Genomic DNA, 23,415 nt, shown 5'->3' with positions numbered 1-23,415 from the left:
GCTTGGAATTTATTGTAAAGAAACTGCAGAGCTGATAGCTTGAAGGAAGTCTGTTGGAAGACTAGTAAACTTTTTCACAATCTCTCTAGGTTTACAGTCCCATAGTCAAAGATGGTTAAAATTGACTTCCTCACATACCAGTCACAGTGTAATCTTTAAAATCTATGATTGGCTTATAGAAGTTGTGAGTTTCTGCTTTACAAAATTTACTAAAAACCTTGAAGTTGGAAGGTGAGCTGAGTAAGTACAAAAGTTTTTCATTTGCCTTGAACAGTCATAATATTTTCAGTGGTTTGTCAGCCCCAACAGTACTTTTTGTTGCCTCCTTTGAGAGTCAGGATCCCTGGCAATAAAACAGATATTTGCAATCTGTTGAGCACAGCTGCAGAAAGAAGAGAGAAGTATTGCCTCTATTAATATAAAATATTGGTATAAGTAATCACTGAGTAAATCAGGTGTTTTCAGTTTCCCTGTTAGACCAGTAAGTGGCAGTAAGTTAATGTGTTGCTTTTCTCAGGGTTAGTTTCAACCAGTGTTAATATATATAGCTGAATTAAAGCATTTTCTTCTTATGTTTTATGTTTCTATATGCCTTATCTGTAAAACCAAATGCCTTTTTCAGAATGCTAAACTTATAAGGTTTGATTTTGTTTTGTTTTGTTTTTTTTTTTTTAATTTTAGATTCCCCTAAGTCTAAATCAAAGAAAAAGAAAAAAGAAAAACACAACAAAAAGGTAAACATTGACAAAGAGAAATAAGTAGTTAACAAACAGAAAATAGTTCTTCATATTTCAGTAACCTTAAATGTCATGTAAGATGTAATGCTTTTGTCTGTGGCTATGTAAATCTGAGTCATGCTTTTAGGGTTACAGTAGGTGAACTGATAGGTTGGCATATACTTGACTGTATACTAAAGGAGAAATAATTTAAAGGCTCCTCCTGCTAATCGTTGCTGGTCCAGCTAGAGTTTAGAGTAGTCTCTGAAGAAAAGAGAAGTGGGGAATCTTGATAACTTTATAGATTTGTCAGAAGAAACAATTTATAGTCAATGAGAGAGCAGTAGATTCTGTTGTTGTAATTTTTCATTTTATTAGGACCTTCTGTTCAGTGATTTTTATATATTTGGATTACATTAAAATAGAGAGAATGGAGGAGCAGACCACTTCTGCTTCTCAAGATCTCAAGGGTTGCTAACCCTGCTACATTACTTTCTGTGTACTTCAGACGGTACCTATTCAGCAGTGGTAAAGGCAGGCAGTAGTGGCTGTCTTGACTAGCCAGGGCATTGTGAGCTACTTGTGGATTTCCGGTTTTTGCCCTTGCAAGTCTGTAAGCATACGAGTATATGTCTTATACTTGTAGAAAAGGAAAAAAGAGAACAAAATGAAGAAAAAGAAAGAAAAGAAGAAGAAGAGAGAGAAAACAGGACCTGTCCAGCTTTCCAAGGTATGTGTCGTGGTTTAGACCCAGCCAGCAACTAAGCACCACGTAGCCGCTTGCTCACTCCCCCTACCCCGATGGGATGGGGGAGAGAATCGGAGGACTAAGAGTGAGAAACACTCCTGGGTTGAGATAAGAACAGTTTAATAATTGAAATAAGGTAAAATAGTAATGATACTAATAACAATATGATAATGATAATAACAATAATAATATACAAAGCAAGTGACGCACAATGCAATTGCTCACCACCCGCCGACCGATACCCAGACAGTTCCCGAGCAGCGATCGCTGCTCCCCAGCCAACCCCCCCCAGTTTCTATACTGAGCATGACGTCATATGGTATGGAATAGCCCTTTGGTCAGTTTGGATCAACTATTCTGGCTGTGCCCCCTCCCAGTTTCTTGTGCACCTGGCAGAGCATGGGAAGCTGAAAAGTCCTTGACTAGCATAAGCAGGACTTAGCAACAACTAAAAACATCAGTGTGTTATCAGCATTCTTCTCCTACTAAATCCAAAACACAGCACTATGCCTGCTGCTAGGAAGAAAATTAACTCTATCCCAGCCGAAACCAGGACAGTATGCTTGTGTGAGTCTGAAGTCCCATTACATTTCTCATCTAAACACTTAATCTGTCCTGTCATAAAAATGTTTGTAACACCACCAGTTTTGTCATCAGCAAATAGAAACCTATCTCTATTGTTTTGGACAGTTAGAAGTATAAAAGATTATTGTCTGTAATTTTATTTAAGATTTGTAACATTACAAAGTAAAGCAAAGCTTATGTCTTTCTAATGGGTGATCTCATTTTAGTTCTTTAAAAACAAAAAGAAGAATGAAAACTACAGCATGATAACCGGAAAGAAAATTAAGATGAGAATAAAGAAGACTAAGAAGGATAAAGAGGTAAGAGTTAAAATAGTCTATATTTTCCAAAGGGAAGATACTGTATCTTTTATTATTTTTCTAATAGTAGTCTTTTGTAGAAGAGTAGATCTTACAGTTAGGAGTTGTAAATTGAGTGTAGCTTTTAATGTGGCTATGATGCCATCGGAGAAATTTTAATTCATTCTTTTGGCAGGTTTTATGTTATGAGTGGGCTTGGAATACTCAGGCATGAGTAGATAAACCAAAGGATGCTTGTGCAGGTTCTTAGAATTTCAGTCTGTAATGTTTAGCTGATTTGTGGCTTTCTCTGTTGATTTAATTTGCACTGTTTTTAATTGTGCTCAGCTTCTTCCAGTCCCTTGAGATCAGTTGCGGTAATTGCTGCTTTACTGTGTTTTTCTAAAGCATGCGAGGCTAGCCGTTATTTAGAGAGGAATTAAAAAAAGACGATAGTAGTATTAGGACTATGTGCTTATGCATTCTCTCAAAGCAGTCAAATGTTTTTGCTGAGATACCCAGGGAAATAGGTACCATGAATAGCATTTTGTGCTATTGCTATGGTTGTTTGGTCTCAGCACTTTAATATGTACACTCTTTTCCGCAGTTTCCAAACCTTAGAGTGATCTGCAGAGGGTTTCTGGTACTAGTCCTTATGTGTTAAAAGTGTTACTTTGCTGAGGTATCCAGTTTGGTGGATTCAGCCGTAACGGCTCATTCTATAGCTACCAAAGCAGACCTGAGCATTCCAAGTGAAATTTGATGAAAAATACATTATCTTCTTTCTGTGGCACTGAAGTTTGTGTTAAATTATGCTGAATGCTTGCTAGCCTTATCCCAGTAACCTGCTTGTTACAATATTCGATGTCAAATATTTTATGTTGGTCCTTTTTTGATTGGTGTCCATGGTCATGAACATGCTGAACTGAACAACATCCATTGTTCACAATATTTTAAGATTCAGTAATTGTTTTATAAACTGATTTTAAAAACACTGGAAACAAGTTTTTTGACTGTTTGGGCCATCTCTTATGTGAAGAAAGAACCTAAATTCATGGTTCCCTTTCTGTTATGCTGGAAGCTCCTGCTTATGCATAGAAAAAATGATACTTCCCAAAGCACAAGACTTGCTGTGTGTACAGTGAAAGTTGCCTCAGACACCAGAGAATTGCATCTGTTCTGCTTGTGAGTTCCCTCCTGAGCAGGCTATGAGCTACATGATGACAACCCAGTGAGGCCTCCACGGGGAGACACCTAGAAAATGTATCATGAAATAGTGACAGTGACAGCTTGTCTCCTACAGCATCTCTCCTGAGTACCCATTGCCTTGCACTTCCTGCAGGCTCTCACACCTAACTGGTAGCTAGTCATATCCAGCTGTTTGAAGGTGGTAGCGTTTCTGTGCAGTGTGCCGAGATAGGAAAGCCCCACAGAAAGCAGGGTTATGCAGCCTGAGATGTGAAAGCCTCACAGAAAGCAGGGTTATGCAGCCTTGGTCCACTGAGTACAGGTCTGTTAAACCGATGCCTCTGCTTTTCTGCTCTACAGAGAGACCGGAACCGTGCAGAACTCCTTGAATTTCTGAACTCTGCCTTATAATGGGAAGAGTGATGACCAAGGACTTGTAAATATACCAAGCCAACGATCATCATGCCTAGCAAAACACTAAAGGGAAACTCAGGGAAAAGGACGCCACGTTTGACAAGACCAGACTCTCCTGCTGAGAAGACAATTGGGATGTCCTTTTTTAATGGCAAAATGAAGAGTAACTGTTAACTTGTTAATGAAGATCCATGCCCTCCTTTTGAGATCCTAAGGTAATAGCCAGGCTGTGGTGTTTTAGAAGAGCCTAAGAGTATGTTGTTGACAATGATAAGAAATGACACGCTGAAGTCCAGTAATGTAATTTCTATCCTGACTGCATGCAGAATGCACTCTTATTTTCAAGTGTCTTAATGTTTTTAGTAGTTAAGCGAAGCAGAGTATTTGTAAATGTCTATTTGAAAGATGAGGCGTTTCTATGTGTTTATTTTTCCTAGTAGCGGTTTTACTTGTCCTAAAGAGCAAGTTGATCTTTGTAAATAGAACATGCTTTTACATAAATGATTTTTTGACAGTTCATTCACTAATATTTTCTTTCAGAGTTTGAGATAGGATCTTTCTTTGGACAGTTTATTGCCCTCTTTCACTAGAAAGCGTAACAGTAACATACTCTAGAGCAATAATGGTAGCTGAATGATTTTTATCCTACAATAGAAGCAGGAAAGAACTTTGGTTTTGTTTATCTGGATCAGCTGTTCAAAGACAGCTCACAATAGATAGTTTACCCCCCACATCTGGAGTTGCAGTTCCTAGACCTAAAAACTCTGGAGTTCTGGCCTGCCTTCCTGATCCCGTGAGCCGTGTATCAAATCTTCCTCCACCTGATGTGTGGCAAGACACATTTTGCCTATCTTAGTGTAATGGAAAGAGAAAGAGCCATAGGAATGATGCCAAGGCAGGCAGTGACAGTGACCCTCCAGGTGTGTTGACAGACAAGACAGGTCTGGATATGCAGCTGGACCGCAGCATAACTTGTGTGTGTGTGTTAGCCATGGTAGTTTGCTCAGTGCTTGCTCACTTCCTTCCAGAGCCTTAACTGTGATTACCCAGCAGGCCCCTGTGTACATAACCCTGATGTGGGAATTCCACTTGAATCCCTTGTGTAGCAAGTGCTCCTTGGGAACCACAATTTAGGAACACCTGGATAAAGGAGTCAAGGGTAGTTAGTTGACTTTGACAAGAATATCAGGTGTACAGTGGTCAGAGTGTGGGGAGTTCATTAAAGAGCAAACAAACAGAAAACTCTTTGCGTCTGTGTCTGCCATGGTGTTTTAAGTAAATCTGAAGATTGCTGAAGGGATAATTTTAAAACTGTTTTCATGTGTGAAACCTCCTGAAGATGCTAGAATCCTGTCTTTTCCCTAGGTTTTCTTTGTTGTGAAACATTTTGCAATTGTTGCAGAGATGTAACTCTTTAGTGACTAAAGTCCTGATCCAGAAGAGCAAGTCCTTACATCCTTGTGAACATAAAACATGAAAACACATAGGTAAGAACTGGAGTTTCCTGACTTTTAACCTGGTGATGGCAGCTTTTTTTGGAAGCAGTGTTCTGAAACATCAGTAGGGGAAAAAACGAACAAAGAAAAAAAACCCTTCTCCTTTCTTTTTCATGGGGATCATGCCTTGATTTATGCTACTTTGCTATCTTGTAGCTAGCGATGGCAAAGCATCTTGCCCAGATAAGCAGCTTTTATCTCTGGACTTCTCTTAACAAGGTTAATCCCAAACACACTCTTACAAGACACTAACATCCTTGCCATTCCCTAGGTTATATTTTATGTAAAGATAGTATGATCTCCTGAAAGCAAATAGGAATGGGAAACCCAGAGATCACACTTGTAAAGAACTGCATTGGTTGGAAAGTTCAGACTTAGCAGAAAGCAGATGATTTCAATGGCCTTATGCAAGATTGGTCAAGATCGTAAAAACTCCGCTGTTCCATGCTAGTATGGAAAAGGCAAAGGACCTTTAGTAATATGATGTGGTCTGTTCCTCTTTTAGGGTTTTAGTAGTTGCCAACCCTGACTGTATAAAAATGAGTCAGACCACTCTTTTTTCTAAAAAAAAACTCCAGTTTTTTTTTTTTTTTCTGTTTCAGGACAAAGGAGTTTTTCCTGTTCAGTTTTGACATGCTGGATATGCTTTGGTGATGCTTTAAAGTGTTTCTGTGCCAGCATTTACTTCTAAGCTATCATTTCTATTAGAAAGCTGAGCTGCTGAAGTCCTGTGGCAGTGATTCAGTTTTATTCTCTCCTGCCCAGTCAGTTGTAAGTGCTGTCTGAAACTTCCCAGCAGTTGCTGCTTTTATAGGTGTTCTTTTCTTTCTTACCCACCTCCATGCAGATTCTCAGGTTTCTAAAGAGGTTTCAGTTCATGTTGCATCCTTCCCTCCCGCATCTTTCCCCACAAGCACTGAGATCATGGGCATCTTCTTGGGACTGAGTATCCTTGAGGCTGCTGTTTGGAGCTGGCCAACAGATTCCAGTCTCCCTAGTGAGCACATGCCCATACAGCCAAAATAATTGTCCGTGCCTTGCCGCCTCAGGAAATAAGTTAATTTTGTTGCCCTTTTCACTAAAGCATAGCTTCTTAATACTGCTTTGCATTACTTTGTGGCAGTTGAACCAAAGACTGAACCAGATGTGAAGGTTATGACAGTAAGGTAAGAGACATAGAGGAATGTAATGAAATACAGATTGAGAAATTTGCATGAGGGAACTGTGAAGCGGCGTGGGATGTCGACCTGATATGCAAATGGCTGATAGACAGCCTTGCTACCAGGTCTCAGAAAAGTGCATATCGTGGGGGAAGATGAAGGCTGGAACAATCGAACAATAGAAAAGGTATGAGGCAGGGATGGAGGGAGACTGCTGCTGTCAGATGTCATGGAGTGGGGCGGAGATCAGGTGATAAGGAAGGGGCTGCAGAAGCTTACCATCTCTAAGATGCTGAATAATAGAAGTCCTTCAGATGTGAAACCTACTTTTCTTTGTGTATATGACAGTCCTCCCTATCACACCCACTTTCTGTATCCCTGCACTCTTTTCCATTCTGGGAATCATGCAGAACTTAACTGAATTTTTTTAACAACAGAAATTCCAGAAACAGAAGTCACTGGGGTGGGAAGGGGGGGAAGGATATATTCTCTGAGCTGCTGCCACCATGCCCATCCTTCTTGGCACCATTCTTTCCAAGTATTCTATCCCATTTACAAAAAATTGTGCCACAAGCAGCAGAATTGGTAAGACTTGGTTCCTTAGGATTCATGCCTGTTGCTCTTTAAGCCCTTGCTACCTTGCCGCTAGTCCTCCGTCCCACTTGTGTGCTGTAGTTAGGCAGGCATAAATGTAAAATGGCTGTGTGGCTTTCATTAGTCCCATGGTGGAGGGTGCTCATTTGGACCTCCTGGATCTAGTGAGTGATTGTCATGAAGCAGGAAAGGAATTGGGTATTTCTAAAGATCTCTCCAGAGTTAATACAACTGGTAGTAGTCCCGAGAGTTATCGGAAGAAGATAGAGCACAGTTACATAAGTTTTGTTTCTTATGCAAGGGAAAACAGGTAAAAATCCAAACATGAAAGAATGGTTGATACAAGTAATGAAGTGATTCGGCCAGTTCTCATGGGCAATGCAATTCTTTGCTACTTGTTTCTTTTGTGATTCGCCTGAACTTGACTTCTTTGCCCATGCAAAACTGTACAAAATATCAAGATGAGAAAATACTTATAAATACCACTTTGTCTTGGAAGTACTTGCCTCCATTGAACTAAGATGCATCATCCTGCAGTGCTGAGCAGGGCCTGCAATTTTGATAGCTTTCAATATTTAGTATGGTTAAAGTTAGTTGTGCTGTTTTGATGTACTTGGATGTTTCATGCTGCAGGAATACAGGAGCTTCCCAGTCATCCTCTGCAGCGGGAAAACTGAGTGAGTGCTATATGCAGGGGAAAAGCAGAGGTCAGAGAGGCTGAAGTAACTTGTCCTGGGGTCACCTGCTGAACCTGCCCTGGTGAGGTGTGGGTGGGGGCCTTGACCACTGGATGGAGCTCTGATACGCTTTGTTGTACGTGTTTAAACATAGTCCTCCTTTGGTCTTTGCTGGGCATATTTAGAAACAAGTTTCTAAAGTTCTTGCTCAACTCTCAAGGTTGGGAGCTCCACTCTCATTTGGGCACTCCATGAAATGGCTGGATTTTAAGTGGTAGTGGGTCCTCCTGGAGCTGGGCTCACCTGAAAATCCTCCAGTCTGCTACTTGGTTATATTTGAAGCTGTAGGGTGATAAGCTTTTGAGGAGCTGCTTCTTAAAATTATTGGCAAACACCCAGCCTTCTCGTTCCATCTCTGGACAAAATGAATCATCAAAATTACTGTCCAGTGTAGAGGTCATGATTTATTTGGTTATTGACAACAGGTATTTTTTTCCTGCCTGTTCAACTTCGATCTTAAATTGTGATTCACCAGGAGTATGAAACATCTAGTGTTTTCTGAGGGAATAGCAGGACATGGTGCTGAGGGCTCTAAGGAAGCATGCTTTGAGCCTTTTCAAGCAGTGTGAAGAACATCATTAATATCCAGTCTGGTAAGTGTACATTGATCACAGAGGCACAATGTTAAGATGACAACTGTTCCAGTACCAGCATGCTGGCCACTGGTGCTGTCTTCCAATAAGGTGCTAAACACTACAGGTAACATCAGTTGTGTTCGTTTTGCTCTCCATTCATGAGCTGTTCTCTGGGTGACAGTGGTGTGAGGGAAAGGTAGCGTGAGCGTGAGGAATCTATGTGTCAGGAGAGCCCTGGTTAGAAAGCTGCTGTTTCCTGGTTAATCAGTGCTGGGAAACCTGCCAGCAGGTGGCATTGCTGTCCCACTGGACTGTCACAGCATTTTTTTTTTTTTTTTAGTCTTTGGACATTGGCTTTGCGCTTTCTTATTCTGAAACCCTGTAATTAGCCTGCAAAGACCTAATTATGTGTTGTTTATGGGGAACATTTGTTACTGCTGTCCTATGAATTTCATCCAGTCTTTGTTCATTTCTTGCTCTTGGCTATGCTGTGGACAGACAATAGTCTCTCCTGCTGGTGCTTGCATGCCAAAGGCAGAAGGAAGCCTTTAACTTTGAAGCAGTTGAATGCAACAGGACCAAGTTGCTGAGAGCCAGTAGGGACCTGGAAGGACCAGGTGTTCTTGCACCGTCCCCACCTGGGGCTGCTGAGTTCTTCAGAAACTGCGCCCTGCTCTTCTCCATCTCTTAAATTTCAGACCTCCAGTGCCAGAAACCTGAGGAGTATTTCACTGTCACTGCTTCATACCACATCTGGTTATTTAAATAGTCCAGACTAAATTAGGTGCAATCTATTGCTTTAGGCAACCTGACACTGCAGAGAGTAAGGCTGGAAAAGGTACTGTACATGGACTATGACCTGATAGAGGCCTCTCAGAGTACTGCATTGTGATCACTAAACAGATATAACAATTACATTCTGAGAGCAGATACTCTGATGTAGAAAACATACATGCTCTTTCCCACACCTCTGCAGTATCTGCTACTGGCTCAATTAGATTTATTTGGTAGAGGCAAAATGTAATTGTGACTAAAATACAGAGGTGAGATGCTATAATCTGGTTATCTAGCCAAGACCCTAAGAAGTTAAGTTATAATTTTATGAAGTGCACAGTATACACAGGTAACCAATAAATAGCCACATAATTCACTGTGCTTCTTGTAGCCCTTTTCCTCACCTTTCCGTCAAGTTTATTAATATATCATCCTGCAAAGATTTTTCCCTTAGTTTGAGAATATCTTTGTGCAGCAACTGCACAGAAAATACATGGTAGTCAGTGGGAGACCTGGGCCCAAGACCCAGCTCTCAGGGCCAGCACAGTATCTTGCTGATGTAAGCCAGCTTGAAACATGGCTTGTCTGATCATACAAAGGGAACAAACAAGAGGTCCCTTGTGCTGACAGGGCAGGGACAGGACAGCCCACAGCACGGACGGCAGTACCAGGAAAGGCAGGCGCTGAGATTACGATGTCTCTGCCCAGCACAGATGGGTGGAACTGAAGGAGGCTTAATCGCCCTGCCTCTGTTGCAGGGCACAACCAAAAAGGCATTGACTCATGCAGTCCACTGCTGCTCAGAATACTTTTGAGGCAAAACTACAGTGCATCGTCCTTTATCAGGGAGTTGTAGCAGAAGACAGGAATATCAGAATGGCCATCCAGTCAAGGCCTAACTGCCCATAGTTTTCCTCCTGGGCGAGGACTATAGCAATGTTTTGGGGAAGTAGCGTAAGCAACAACACAGAGAGCTTTGCTTGTCCACAGCTTCTGGCAAGGAGTGGCTTAAGTCCTGTGCTGTAGGCTGCATCCTGACCTCTGTGGTTTACTAACCCTCTGAACTCACATAGTACCCTTTTGGAACCATTCATCTGTCTGATCTCCAGAATGTGCTGAGCAATGCAATCCATGCTTCAGTAATACTTTGTGTGGGGAAAGAAAGAAAAAAAAATACTTCCTTTTGTTTAACACGTGCATGCTTGGCATGTACAAAGCTTAGCAGAAGGAGCCCTGAGCTACCTGGGGCCGTCTGCTAATATTAAGGTGTTCTAGTATCCAGGATCAGGTATGGAATCAACAGAAGTCACTCAAAAGTATCTGGAGCCAAAACATCCGTTTTGTCACTTGTATCTTCTCATTTTTGTGGTAATACTCATTAATGTAAGACGTGCTTGGAAGCACATTGGTGAAGACTTCAAGGTTGTATCTGTAAACCACTTAGCTTCAGAGAATTTCAGACCTTTGCAGTTCTTTAATCCTGGTTATTTATCACCTTAAATCTTGGGATCTGTTTGTAGCAGTAGCAAGATAGAAGGTAGGCAGCTGCATTTGTAGCCTATAGAGAGATGATGGGGTTTTTTTGTTTAGATCAAGTGCCTTTACTATTCTTGCCTTCCTTCTTTGATACATACACAGGAGGGCAGTTGAACAGCTGTTGTGTTTGGCTAGATGTGGACAGATTATATTTCAGGAGATCTTTAATTACAGACAACAAGTACAAAAAATTGTATTTCACAGCTTTGCTTTAATTCTCTGAGGTTCCATGATGAAATGTATAAACAGTGCAATCTCAGCAGACAGGTATTTCCTGCGAAGCTTACTCCAATTCCCCACGGCATGATAGCTGTCTGAACTATATGCCGATATGGGTGAGGAACCTCACCTCCTGCACACCTTTGCCGGCTACCATAGCCTGAGGGCTAGGCTCATCTGTAGAAGCCATAGAAGCAGGGCTGCATAGTCTCTCTCAGGTGAGTAGCGACTCTGAGGAATGTTAGCCCCTTGAAGCTGAGCAGAGCTGCTGTAGAGGTGTTGCCATTACTTGTTAGTCTAGTAAGTCTAGGACTGTCTTTTCCCAGGTGTAACAATGTCCTTTGGACAGCATAACACTATCAGTAATGGGGCAACAGTGATGCTCTGGGCTGATACCAAAATCCTTGCTCAGTTTTGAGAGAATGATTGAGGATTTAGAATGATTCTTGTTCAGTTCACTTTGTTTGTTAATGATGTTGTGCTGCTATTTCACTTTTTTTTATTCTTAAAGATTTAAGACACTGGACTAGCTCTCAGGAGGCGCTAAGAACAGATCAGAGTCTCATCAGGGCTGTGTAGAAACAGGTTTTTTTCTACGCTAGCAAATAGTGCAGCTCAGGAGGAGAAGAGCTACAGAGTTGTCAGTGAGGACCTGATGTTCACACTATGCAGCTTTCATGAGGGTTTACTTCAGACCAGCGCTAGTTCAGCTTTATGGTCTGTGAGCCAGCTGCAATCGATCATTTGGATTAGCTTCATCCAAAAGCAATCTAGTTTGCCCACTGTGCCTGCCCAGTGCCATGGACCACAGCACAGTAGGTGGCGACAATCAGGAGTTGCATGCTCCCGATTTGAACTAAAATGCTAATTTAGCCACACAAAATGTGGAATTAGGATAAAGCAAACATGGGTGGATAGTTGTTGCTGCATGCTGTGACGGAAGGATCATTTACGGTTCAGTCTACAGCATTCCTAAGGAAAATGAGCACCATGAGCACAGTGCAGCAGTCGTGCATCCTAACCACCTCCCCAGCTCTGCTTCAGTACCTGCTGGTGCACACACAATGCAGAAGGTCACAGTCAGTCTCCAAGCAGCTGGCTACAGGCAAACATGATACTACTTCTATACCTTTAAGAGTACTACATAGCATGTAGTAAGAATAGAAACCTCATAGCTTGGTATCTGAATATCCCTTTATCATCAGATGCTACTGTGAGCCCAGTGTAACTTGCAGAAGAGGTACAGGGAGAATGATACTGTTTAAAAGTTTGGATTAAGTTTCATTGTGGAAATAGAAATTATAGGTAAGTTGAGGCACAGCAGCTGTTGCAGGCACTGCCACAGCCTGGCCTCCATAACATACATGGCTTTGACCAAAGGTCAGATTTGTCTCCCTTTCGGGGCTGTTAAATGAGGATGGTATCTGCTAGCTGGAGGTTGTTAATGAAGGACACAGTATGATCACAAGCTGCTGTGATAGTGTGGACACCCTTCAGGTGATTTCCTTGGCTTTGTACATTGGTGTAGGGAAGTTAGTTACTCCTGATTCTCCTTAAGAAAGGGTGAGCACATTACAGACACTGTACTATAACAAAGAGTGAGCTTTATGTCAGTGTGTCACAATGTCCTGTCTCTCCCAGCAGTCCATCAAAGATTGCATCAATACAGTCAATACTGAAGGTGTCACAATAGAACATGAGTGCAAATAAAATGACTACAGAGTTGTAGCATGAAATTCATGAACTCATCTCAGCCTTCAGTACCATACAGTGGCTTGCAAATATATATGTCAAAAAAAAAAAAAAAGTTAACTTTTTCAAGACAAGACTTTTTCTGCAAGTTGTGGTGATCCCTTGCTGGAGATCCCACATCTTCTAGATAGCTAAGGCTATGCTAAGTATGCTAAGCCTTTGTTTTTACTACATATACAAAATTACCTTACTTCACAAGGACATACAGCTGAAAACCACCGAGCTGATTGCCGGAAGGCTTTAAACTCTCTCTCATTGACCTAGAGCTGAAATAGCCCGTCCCAAACTGGATGCTCTAATTGGAAGCCCTGAGTTTTTGATTAAAAGTGAGCTTCTGCTTTCTGTCCCTAGGAGGGTTGCTGGCAGCAGAGTTTACCAAGGGACTAGAACCTACAGCCTGGTGCTAGTAAGAAAGCCTTGTGTTCAATCTTAGATAGCCCAGAGGGGAGAGAGGGAGAGCCAGAATGCCACAGTCTTAGAGAGCTCTTAAGGGTTTGATCTTGATCTTTGTTTTATGCTGCCCTCCCCCATCTCTGGAAGAAACTGCACATTTCTACTCTAGGATAGATTTCATGTGCTGGAATTCTTCCCAGAGTTGGCACACCTTCAAAGGGTTTTATCTTGGCTGTAGTATTCACATGCTGTTGCAAAGATCCCCAGGGAAAAGAGTTGGAAATGGGCAAAAGAACAACAAAGATACAGGGTCCTCCAGGAGGCTATACCCCACTGGGATGATTCCCCAAAAGCCAGTCATACAGGGAAATCCCGCTCTTCCTTCCCCATCTCCTGTTGGTCACCACAAAGCACCCTAGCTCTTGGTGTCTCCACAGGACCCATGATTTTCACAGCATGCCATTCTCTTTCAAATTGCTAGTGAGAGCTCTCCCTACAGATGCTGAGTTAGGGCCCCAGCAGCTTTTCTTCAGCAGCCTTTTCCTGTTTCTTCAAGGTCTCAGCAGAACCATGCTGGCCTACAAGCTCCTCATTTTGCATTAAAGATTCTTTTGTAATAGTATCAACTCATTGGCCAGCAGCCTGTGATACTGGAAAGCTCTCTTGTGAGCACTCATGAGAGAAGACTGAAGGCACAAACCTTCATCTACCAGAGCCCTTCAGTCACTCACAGCAGCAACTTGTTAAAATTATCTCAACTACTGCAGCTGTACAAAGAGCCCTGTAGATGAATGCCAATTCCCTTCACCCTTCTCTGTACACTGATACCTCAGTACTCTTTCAGACTTAGCCATAAACATTAATTTCAGCCCACTGACTTATTACTGGGATGTGGGGTAGAGCACTTACCTCAGCAACACAGAACACTGAGGAGCAAGAACAGCATTTGACACAGCACTGATGTATCCGCCTGTATATCTACACAGCAGGTTGTTACATTTCTATCATCTACTCTGCAGGTGCAAGGTTCAGGGGGTTCTGCCTGCACAAAAGAGAAAATACCCAAGAAACTTGAGCATGCATAAACTAGTTGCTGTGGAATAATATCGGTCTTTCATCTCAAAAAGCTTGGGTCTGTTTCTACTCAGGTTGGACTGCTAATTGTCAGCAAAAAGCCAAGGTTACCTGTGAAGCTTCTTGTTTGTTGTAGCACTGAGGAAGGTTATTAGTTGGAAAAGGAAGTCCAGTTCCAAATCAGATACTAGCTTTAACTCACAGGCCTGATCCTGCAAGCCTTACTCATGTAAGTGGCTGTCTTGCTTTCAGCAAGATTGGTTCAGCCAACAGCTCTCACTAGCTTGGGCCAAAAGCTTTTATAGATAACTACATCCAGGCCGGGGGAGGGAGGAAAAGACAGACATCACCAACCTAATTCATTTTTCACAAGAAAGCAGTAATAAAAATGAGACAGTAAATAAGCGTTGCCCTTAAGGTTACTGAAGAGCTACTAAATTAAAGGAAAGGCTAGCATGTTTGGTAATAAATTGTGTCACACACCACGGGCATCAGCAGCAGTCACTATGGACACAGCTTCCAAGAGAGAAACACGCAGGAAGAGAGAGTTGGAACAAAGAAGAAACAGTAGAGCTAAAAAAGGGTTAACTGAGATTCTGAAAGATCACTGTCTAAAAACCTTGTTTAGTATAGAGTCAGTAATCCTTGGCATTCCGAAATTCTGGCATGCTCCAAACCCTCCTGGTGGGCTGGGTGCCCCGTTCCACATCCTCAGAGATGGTCTTGATGTCACTGATGAATGGGGAAATCCTGGATCGGGATTTAAACGTGGTTAAGGAGAGGCTGGTTTTGTTCTTTGTGTTCCACTGCCTGGCAAGCTTCTTGGCCTCTTCCTCCTCTTTGATCTTCTCGGCAGCTTCCTGCAGGACAGAGCGGAAAAGCCGGGATACTTCCTGCACTTCTGGTTCATATTCAGCAATGAGTTGCCGGAATCTGAAAGCACAGTCAAGGCACAGCTTTGATTAAAAACATCAAATTAGGGATTGCTGCCAAGTCACTGTGCTAGGCTTGGAACTTGCACTCTCCCACAAAATGGGACTCCCTGGACTGAAGGGAACAACAACAGGGAGGGGCCATGAAGATATGCTCAAGGTCTTTAAAATCACAAGCAAGCCAGAGAATGTGAGGAAGCAATGAATCACCATTTCCCATAAACACAAGAAATAACAGGGAGCACCAAACAAAGCTAGAAGGTGGCAAGTTTGAAACTGAAGGAAGTGCTCTTTTCACACACCACCTATTAAATCAAACTCAGTGCTATCAAATAGCTTAAGAAACAAAATGATTAGACAAGTTTGTGGAAAATGTCCCCATCACTGCTGATTAAATGTGATTGTCCAAATGCAAATCCATGCTCAAGTAGTCCCTGAACTGGTGCCTACCAGAAGCTGAGAATAAACCAGGGAAAGTCCCACTAGACTTCCCCTGTTTCCAGTTCTTGTCCCCCATAGCATTACCCAGTGGCCACTAGACAAACAAAAATCCTGTAAAATTCTTCTTTGTTACATGTTTGATAGTCTCTCAGTATTTAAATTTCAGTGAAGCGCTATTTCATTCTCCTATGGCTTTCTGTAAGATAATGGACTGCCTCAGCTGATAACACCTTGATTGGCAGCATCATGCTGTATGTAATGAGACAACTGTGAATTACTCCAGTGCCTTCTCAGCAAAGAGCTCAAAATGGTTTTTTGACATATATTAAGCTAGCTTAACACCAGAGAAGTGAAGAATTACCACTGTTTATTTTGCAGGTGAGGAAGATGAGATGCAGAACAGGATAGTTTTCTTGAAGTCACTGAGTGGGTCGCTGGCTGGGGCAAGAAGAGAACATACCATTCCTGACACCTTGTTGGGTGATTTGGTCCCCAGCCTGAGGTTCCCCAGGATCCCCTGAGTGGGATCCACTCCCAAGGCTCACACACTGGTCACGTAGAGATTCTATTGTTCTGTAATACTATGTGTTTATGACAGATGGTAATATGGCTACTCTTCTAATAAATATTCAGTTCTTAACATAAAAAATTATATCTACAAGCAGACACAGGGCTAAACTAGTACCTCACTAAAATCCAGGTATTTATACTTAATGGAAGCTAAACCGTGTAAGGTCTGCAAGCATTTTGCTATTTTTCTCCAACAGAACTGAACAAGGATGGAAGACACTAGGATTGCATTTAAATAAGCCTAATACAGCAGAAGCTGAGAGAATAAGACCGTGCCTCTTGGTTTTTTGATAAGCCCTAGGAATGTAACAAGGAGTTCACTACAGAATTGCACTGCTTAATGGTGTACCAAAGGGCACACAGGATAATAAGGACAGGAAGAAAACCAGAGATAAAACAAAAAGACTCTTTGTACATTTATACCTTTTGACTCTTACTGTGGAGGCCTGGTATTGGACATACATCTTAACATCACACTGTATCCCAGATATTTCAGTGTGCTTCTCTCACAGCAAGTATTGGCAGCTGCATGTACAGCTGTGGAGACACCAGTACTGCATGCTGAAGGAACTCAGTATCAGCAGAAGCACCAGTCCCTTTCAGGGTCAAGCTAGAGGAATTTGACACAAAATCTACCAAAGTCACCAAGATGTTCCTTAACCATTCCAATTACTTCAGATGAATTCCTAATCTCCTTCCTCTACCCCCCCACCCCTCCCCAAAAAACCCTCTAAACTTTGAACATTTGGGCACAAAAAGCCTCTGAGGCACGGTAGTTCACGCTGGTACATAAGTACTTACACAATGATGCTAAACTGAATTGTGCAGAGCCTGTAAGAGCAAGAGACTAGGTCTTGCTGAGGTTTAGCACCTAACAGTGGTAACACATTTGCTGTACACTGCAGACATCCTTTCTGCCTTCTGAGAAGGCACTTCAGTTGTGTTATCAAAGAGACAAAAATACAGTTTTCACAATAAATACTCTTTTCCCTTTATCCTTGTCAGAGCATAGACAGATGAGTCCATCGAAACCCAAGCCTTTGCAACATGATTATTATTATTACACCAGGGAAAGTACCTTCAAAGGACTTTTATTGCAGAGGTGAACTGAATGAGTAATTCTGTTATTTTCTCTCCATGTGTATTTTAAAGAGAGATGCTGGCATATTATATATATCTATCAGTACATCATCTTCTTTTATATTGGCAATTGTGTATCCAAAAGGCCTCATCACTGCCTCCAGTTTTAGAAACTGTGTCATACTGCTGGACTGTGGCTCCAGAGCAGGTAGCAGCATGTGTCAGGCTATTACTGGACCAGTAACTGGCTCTGGGAACAGGAGGGAAAATGGGTGGTATGGCAGCAAATTTACCCCCTGAGCACAGAGCTCTAATGCTAATGCCCTGTGTTGCTAATAACACTCCCAATGAATCTAGGTAAAATAGTTTTCTAAAATCAGTGTAACTTTCCACATTCATAGCTATCTGCCTGTTTGCACTCTCCTTAGCTATGGCAGCAAGAATTGTTTTGTGAACTCTGCTTTTTGCTGTTAAGATTTACCTCTGATTTTGCAGGACCAACATAAAAACTACTTCATATGGATTTGAGCAGGTCTAACAAACAAAGGGAAAGCAATCCAACAGACTGTCAGTCACCCAAAGAAAAGTCACTGTCATTCAGATGGAGAAGGGAAAGGGCAGCCTTTCCTCTCCCTCATTCAGATGGAGAAGGGAAAGGGGGGCCTTTCCTCTCCCCCAATAGGATGAACTAACTTTGCCCCTTTATTAATGCCCACTAACTTCAGTACCAGCATGTAAGGGACAGCCCGTGTATGAAGTCCAAAAGGTGTGCATGCCACAAATATTTCTCAGCAGAAAGGATGGACAGGTTATCAGGCTGAGGTCTAGCTAAACCAGTCTGTGTCAGAAAATAGATGATGTTTGCTGCAGCCACCTACACATAATTGAAGCCATCTTCCCCAGTTATCAATGAAAGCCAGTTGATGTGCTGGATGATCCAGCAGTCTGCTCTCTGCACAAAACACACAACATATAGAAACATTAAAACCACTGGAATGAAGGAATATGGGCTTGTATCCTGGCAAACAAATGCCACACAAAGCTACTCAGTGGAAATAAGCACATGAAATAAGCACACAAAATTGCACAAGGCTCACCTATCTTCTAGCACAGATTAATGCCCTTACTCTTTTGCATGAAATAGTTTCAAACCAGGCAACTGCACAACCGTATCTAGAAATCCCTCAACAGCATTTCCTTACTCATCAGAAAGTATACCTATCTTATTTGTGATGATACTACTTGTAGCTAACCTGTAATATATTATGCAAGTCACGCAGTCTTAGATGTGACTGTCAACAAAACTCACCTTGAGCCAGCAGAGAAGCCTGGGGAGCGTGTATATGCACACATAGGGACGAACACGTTCCCCAGTCCAGGCTTACTGTGTTTTAATCACAGGTCAAACAAATTTGTTCTTTAAATTGTGACCCTTCTGTTTCCTCATACAGCCATTAGATTTTAAGAATCTGGCTGTGCTTGGCTCGAACTGGCACTGCTTTTTTTTAAAGCACTGTCACCTGCCTATGTTATTCTGTAGGTCCCCAGTTCAGTAGGTTTCCTAAGTACAGCCTGAACTTTAAAGACCTGTTAAATCCAATGGAAGTCCATGGACTTAAACAATATGCTTATAGTTCAGTGTATTCCTGAGTGCCTGTCTGAACTGGGAGCTCTAAGCAGATTTAGTCATTTGAAGAAAACGTGGGGTGCTTAGTGCTAATAATTGGCTGCTGACTCCTGAATCTGTATTTTGAGCAGGAATTCTGGTTATATTGTAAAGCTATGAACAGCTTTGCTAGAGAAGGCTACTTAACTCCCAAAGGACTATAGCATTCATGCTAACTGCAATACTCATGTCACATCACCTCAAAGTTAAGCTCAGAATTGTAAATAAATCCATTTCTGATTTTAGTCATTTGTCTTACATTCAAGCATACTAGGAAGTCCACTTCAGCTATACACAATCCTTAGAAAATTACAGTCTTTAGCCTGTGGTACATCTCAGATCACCAAAATACAGGTTTACATTTCCGTATTAGGGTTTTTTGTTTGTTTCTCTCTGGGCAGAAAAGGACAGAAACCCACTGTTTCACTTCTGCTGAAACTGAAGGAAATTAAACAGACTATAACTAGCTCTGATTAGAGCTAAAGCTTTGAGTAAAGATGGCAAAAATCTGGCATTCTGTATTAGCAAGCTACTAGTCTACTCGTTCAGTTTAACCATGGCAGTTAGGTACTAAGGACCTCACCAAAATCACTGTCACTTCCTTCAAATGGCTCCAGGATTTAATGTTAAATATAGTCAGCCATCTCCAACCCAGTAACCTAAAGCTAAGTTACACCTGAATGCAATAGCTTTATTTGTATGAGGTGAATCACAGTCTCCAGATATCTGATGGTATATGCAGTGTACTCGAATCCTTCCAGAATTTCAAGAGACTCAAAGAAAAGTTTCTATTGACCTGAAATACAAAACTGGTAAACTGGATCTGAAAAACATCCTCACATTTAAGAAGTGCTCCTTTCCAGCCTCCTCCACGGAAAAGAAGGACAATTTGGATAATCATTTAGACCTTTGGAGAATAAAGTGACATCTCTGACAACTCATACAAAAATGTTTTGTTCTGGCTTTGACTCTAAGCTTAGAATCTTACAAAGAAGGAGACCTTGCATGACACAAACAAAACAAACTCTGCAGTCTTGCAAGATGCATGCTACTTGTGTTATTTAAGTATTACATGCTTGTTGAGTACATCAAAAAGGACTTCAGCTCTTCAAATGTCTAAGATGGAAGGGGAAGGATCAAGCTTAATATTTCAGACAGAACCAAGGGTTTCAGTAAAGTACATGCTCTGCATTTGAATTTCCAAATGCAAGCTTGTAGATTTTTTTTTTTTTGGTGGAAGTTTTTTTCTAAAAGTTACTACATATTAAAAAGTCACCGAGTATTCAAGAGGAAACATCAGCAGTGCAACGGTCTTGTGATTAAAGTACTTCATTGGAAATGTGAAGATTTCAGTTGAGTTTCTACTATACTCATCTTGTGCAATTTTGGGGAAGTTTCAATGTTATCTCACTTTCTGAGAGGAGAATTTATCCAATTTTGGCTGTCTTTTAGTTAGATTGCATGCTCCTCATTTCTCTTGTACGTTTTCAGCTCCTACCATGGCAAGCCCCATTCTTTTTCATTGTTTCCATGTCAGCAATGAAGGTTTCTGAACCAGAGGGCTCTCAGTTAGAAGGTAGAAGAGGGGTCAACTGTTCACATTTCCAACACAAGAAGAAGGGATTATCAAATAAAACTAGTACACGTTAGTTTGAGACAAGCAAAATACAGTTTTCTACAGCAGAGTTGTAGTTCAGATGTGGATGCCACAGGGTGCCACAAATGCTAAAAGTTTACATGAGTTCAAAAAAGAAAAGCAAAACCCCACAACCTAAACAAACTACTGAAAGAAAAAGCCACATAGGGCAATTATGGACAGAAGGACCGCTTCTGGTTCCAAGAGTCTCCAAGTTACAAGGCACAGTAAGTTGGAGGCTATATACAAGATACTGCAATTGTGTGTACTGTTGTATTTGCTTGCCTTGTTCTCTTTTCCTTCCACTGATACTGCTGGCCACTATCTCACATACAGATTGCACATCAGATCAAACAGACCTTTGATCCAATCCAATTCTGCTGTTTTTGTGGCTATGACATTCCCTTCTCAATCATGGAATTGAACCAATAAAGGTTATGCAAGCCTCATTTTGTTAATGTGGCTCTGCTAACCATGCAAACAGCATAGCGTGGAACAAACCATAACATGCCACTTCTTGAATCATACTGTAATATAATTTATGATAGCCTATAATAGCAATTTATAAGAGGATTTTTAAAAAGATGGTTTTATCCTTTTTCAGTTATGCCCAGAGTCCACCAATGTTGCTGAGTACATTTATCTACTGTCAACAGTATGCTGAATCGTGAACAACAGTGAACAACCACTACAAGCTGCACTGAAATCACACATTTTGCATGATCTGTTTTAAAAAAAAAAAAAAAAAAGCAGAGCAACAGCAAGTTGCATATGGCTCAGCTTAATACTCTTTTCTGAAGGAGATGATGAACATTGCGGCCTCCCAACTCCAGCGACTGAAGCCTGCTCTCATGGAAATAACCTGTTTGCCAGACAGGCCTTGCTCAGTGGCCCTGGGGATGGTAAAAATAACTCTGAACCCCAAGGGGTTTTTAGCGGCTTGTTTACAGCATAGCTCGGAATTATACAAATACAAGGCAGGTACTGTTCCCAGCAAACTTTCACTGGGGAGAGCTCGGCCACTGAATGATCCCAAATCTCTGATTCTGCCACCATGGCAACCTTTGCAAAAGGCAAAGTCCTGTGTCAGCTTGCTTCCAAGGTTCAGCCCCAGGCAAGATGGGAGCTAGAGAGGTAGCTTTGGCATCCTTTCCTGGCCACCCTGACTGTAAGACAGAGGACCAGCTATTTCCAGCCCTCTTACAGTTGTAGTTGAAGAGCTGTAGATTCATTTGTTCAAGGGAAAACAGGTGCCAGCATATGCACTGGGGTACTGCAGGGTGCTGAGCACCCCATTATATATATGGTCTGTCTTCTTTGCAATCCCAGCTGAAGAACATGTTGGAACAGGGGAATTGCATTGTAAAGGCCCATTTCACAACTTTGCTTTGGCTAAGGTGGACTTCAGAGTCACTACTCCTCACCTGCACTGTGCTAAGTGAGAGGGTTTAACTTAGAAGAGCCCCTCCCCCCAAAGGAAGATTCACCTCCCCCCTTCCAGTTTGGATGCTACAGCAGGGTTAGATGTATTTCTGAAGGCATTCTCACAGAACATTACTCAGCTGGCAAGAAGCAATCCTATATCTAGCACTTAAAAGGCTCAACAGCAAGTCCAAGAGGTTGTGTCTACATCTGCGCTGCAGAAGGCAGAAGCACCACCCTGCTGTTCAAGCCAAATGCATGCCCCACCTGCATCCTACTCCACATCAAGGGTGTGGAGGGAGGGCAGGGAAGGGAGAACCATACAATCCCTCCTTTCTCTGGGAACAAGTGGCTCACAGACTGAAAAACACAATAGCACCTTTTGCCTAGTCTGGACAGTGGGGACAAGTGCCTCAGTAGACCTGCCCGACAGCTTAAAGCAAGGAAGGAAGGCTCCAATGAGAGTGGATAAACACCAAAGCAGGTTGTTCAGAGGCCGTGCAATCTCTGCCCTCAGAAATATTCAACAACAGACAGGACAACGCCTGAGCAACCTGATCTAACTTTGAAGCTGGCCCTACTCCAAGTAGGAGGTTGAAGCACATACCTCCAAAGGTGCCTTTAAACCTCAATTATTCTAAGATTCTAAAGACTGCAGCACAGCAAAAGCCATCACAATGCTGAAATGGTAGCTGTTCATCAGGCAAGATAAAGCTTCATGCTCAGGAGCATAAAGTACTCAAGCCATTGGCATTTAGTAACTTTTTGCAGGAAATTATACCATGTTAAACTGACTTAAGACATTAGATTTCCCTTCTTCCACAAAGACACTGTCGCAACATGACTTATAATACAGGATGCCAAGTTTTTGTTCTGTTGGTCCTAACAACTCTCGTTCCTTCCTCACATATCATAGAGAGGGGGAAAGGAAAGGTCTGTACTACCAAATCTTTTACTGTACCTGAGTATGACAGGCCCACAGTAGGAAGGATGTATTTTGGTACACATATCCTCCAGCTGCAGCCGTTCTCCTGGGCTGATATCATAGCTCTGCTTTGGATAGCTGACCAGCCAGCCGTAGTCCACCCCAGTCTTGATCTTGCGATACTCATTCTCCCGCTCTCGCTGCTGCTTCTCTGCCTGCTTGGTCTGCCAGCTCAGCTCCATCATTAGCGTCTCAACCACCATTTCTGTGGGGTTCCTCTGGGAAATGCGATTTGGGGGCTCATTCCACCTGAACCAGGATGCCAGTGACATAGTGCTCTGTGTGTCTTCATTGGGAGTGGGTTGAGGGTAGGGAGAGAGAGAGAAAAAGAACAATGTCACCATTAACACAGCTCAGCTGAGAACATTCTCCCCCGCACACCCCTCGAGCCTAAAAGTTGTTCACCTAAAAGTGCTACTGGATCAGCCACTTAGAACTAATTGG

At 42.1% G+C, this 23,415-nt stretch overlaps 1 protein-coding gene across 1 annotated transcript; it reads right to left on the bottom strand.

Annotated features, from left to right (window-relative positions):
- Window positions 1–14,131: 14,131 nt before the first annotated feature.
- Window positions 14,132–23,292, bottom strand: RD3 (RD3 regulator of GUCY2D). The gene is made up of 3 exons (XM_009480553.2): window positions 22,948–23,292; window positions 14,859–15,172; window positions 14,132–14,207 (listed from the first exon to the last, which is right to left on the bottom strand). Exons 1-2 carry the CDS (start codon window positions 23,241–23,243, stop codon window positions 14,875–14,877), a joined length of 594 nt encoding a protein of 197 aa, XP_009478828.1. The 5' UTR covers window positions 23,244–23,292; the 3' UTR covers window positions 14,132–14,207; window positions 14,859–14,874.
- Between the last annotated feature and the right edge of the window lie 123 nt (window positions 23,293–23,415).

The sequence above is a fragment of the Pelecanus crispus genome, chromosome 3 (genome assembly GCF_030463565.1).
Source record: "Pelecanus crispus isolate bPelCri1 chromosome 3, bPelCri1.pri, whole genome shotgun sequence".
Classification (NCBI taxonomy): Eukaryota; Metazoa; Chordata; class Aves; order Pelecaniformes; family Pelecanidae; genus Pelecanus; species Pelecanus crispus.
This window is presented reverse-complemented; position numbering and strand designations above follow the sequence as displayed.

What these genes read in the sequence shown, in the direction of transcription:
- RD3 (XM_009480553.2), bottom strand. Translation starts at nt 23,243, where the DNA reads ATGTCACTGGCATCCTGGTTCAGGTGGAATGAGCCCCCAAATCGCATT. An exon ending in TGTGGGCCTGTCATACTCAG is followed by an intron (nt 15,173 to 22,947) that starts GTACAGTAAAAG and finishes CTGTGCTTTCAG; the next exon opens with ATTCCGGCAACTCATTGCTG.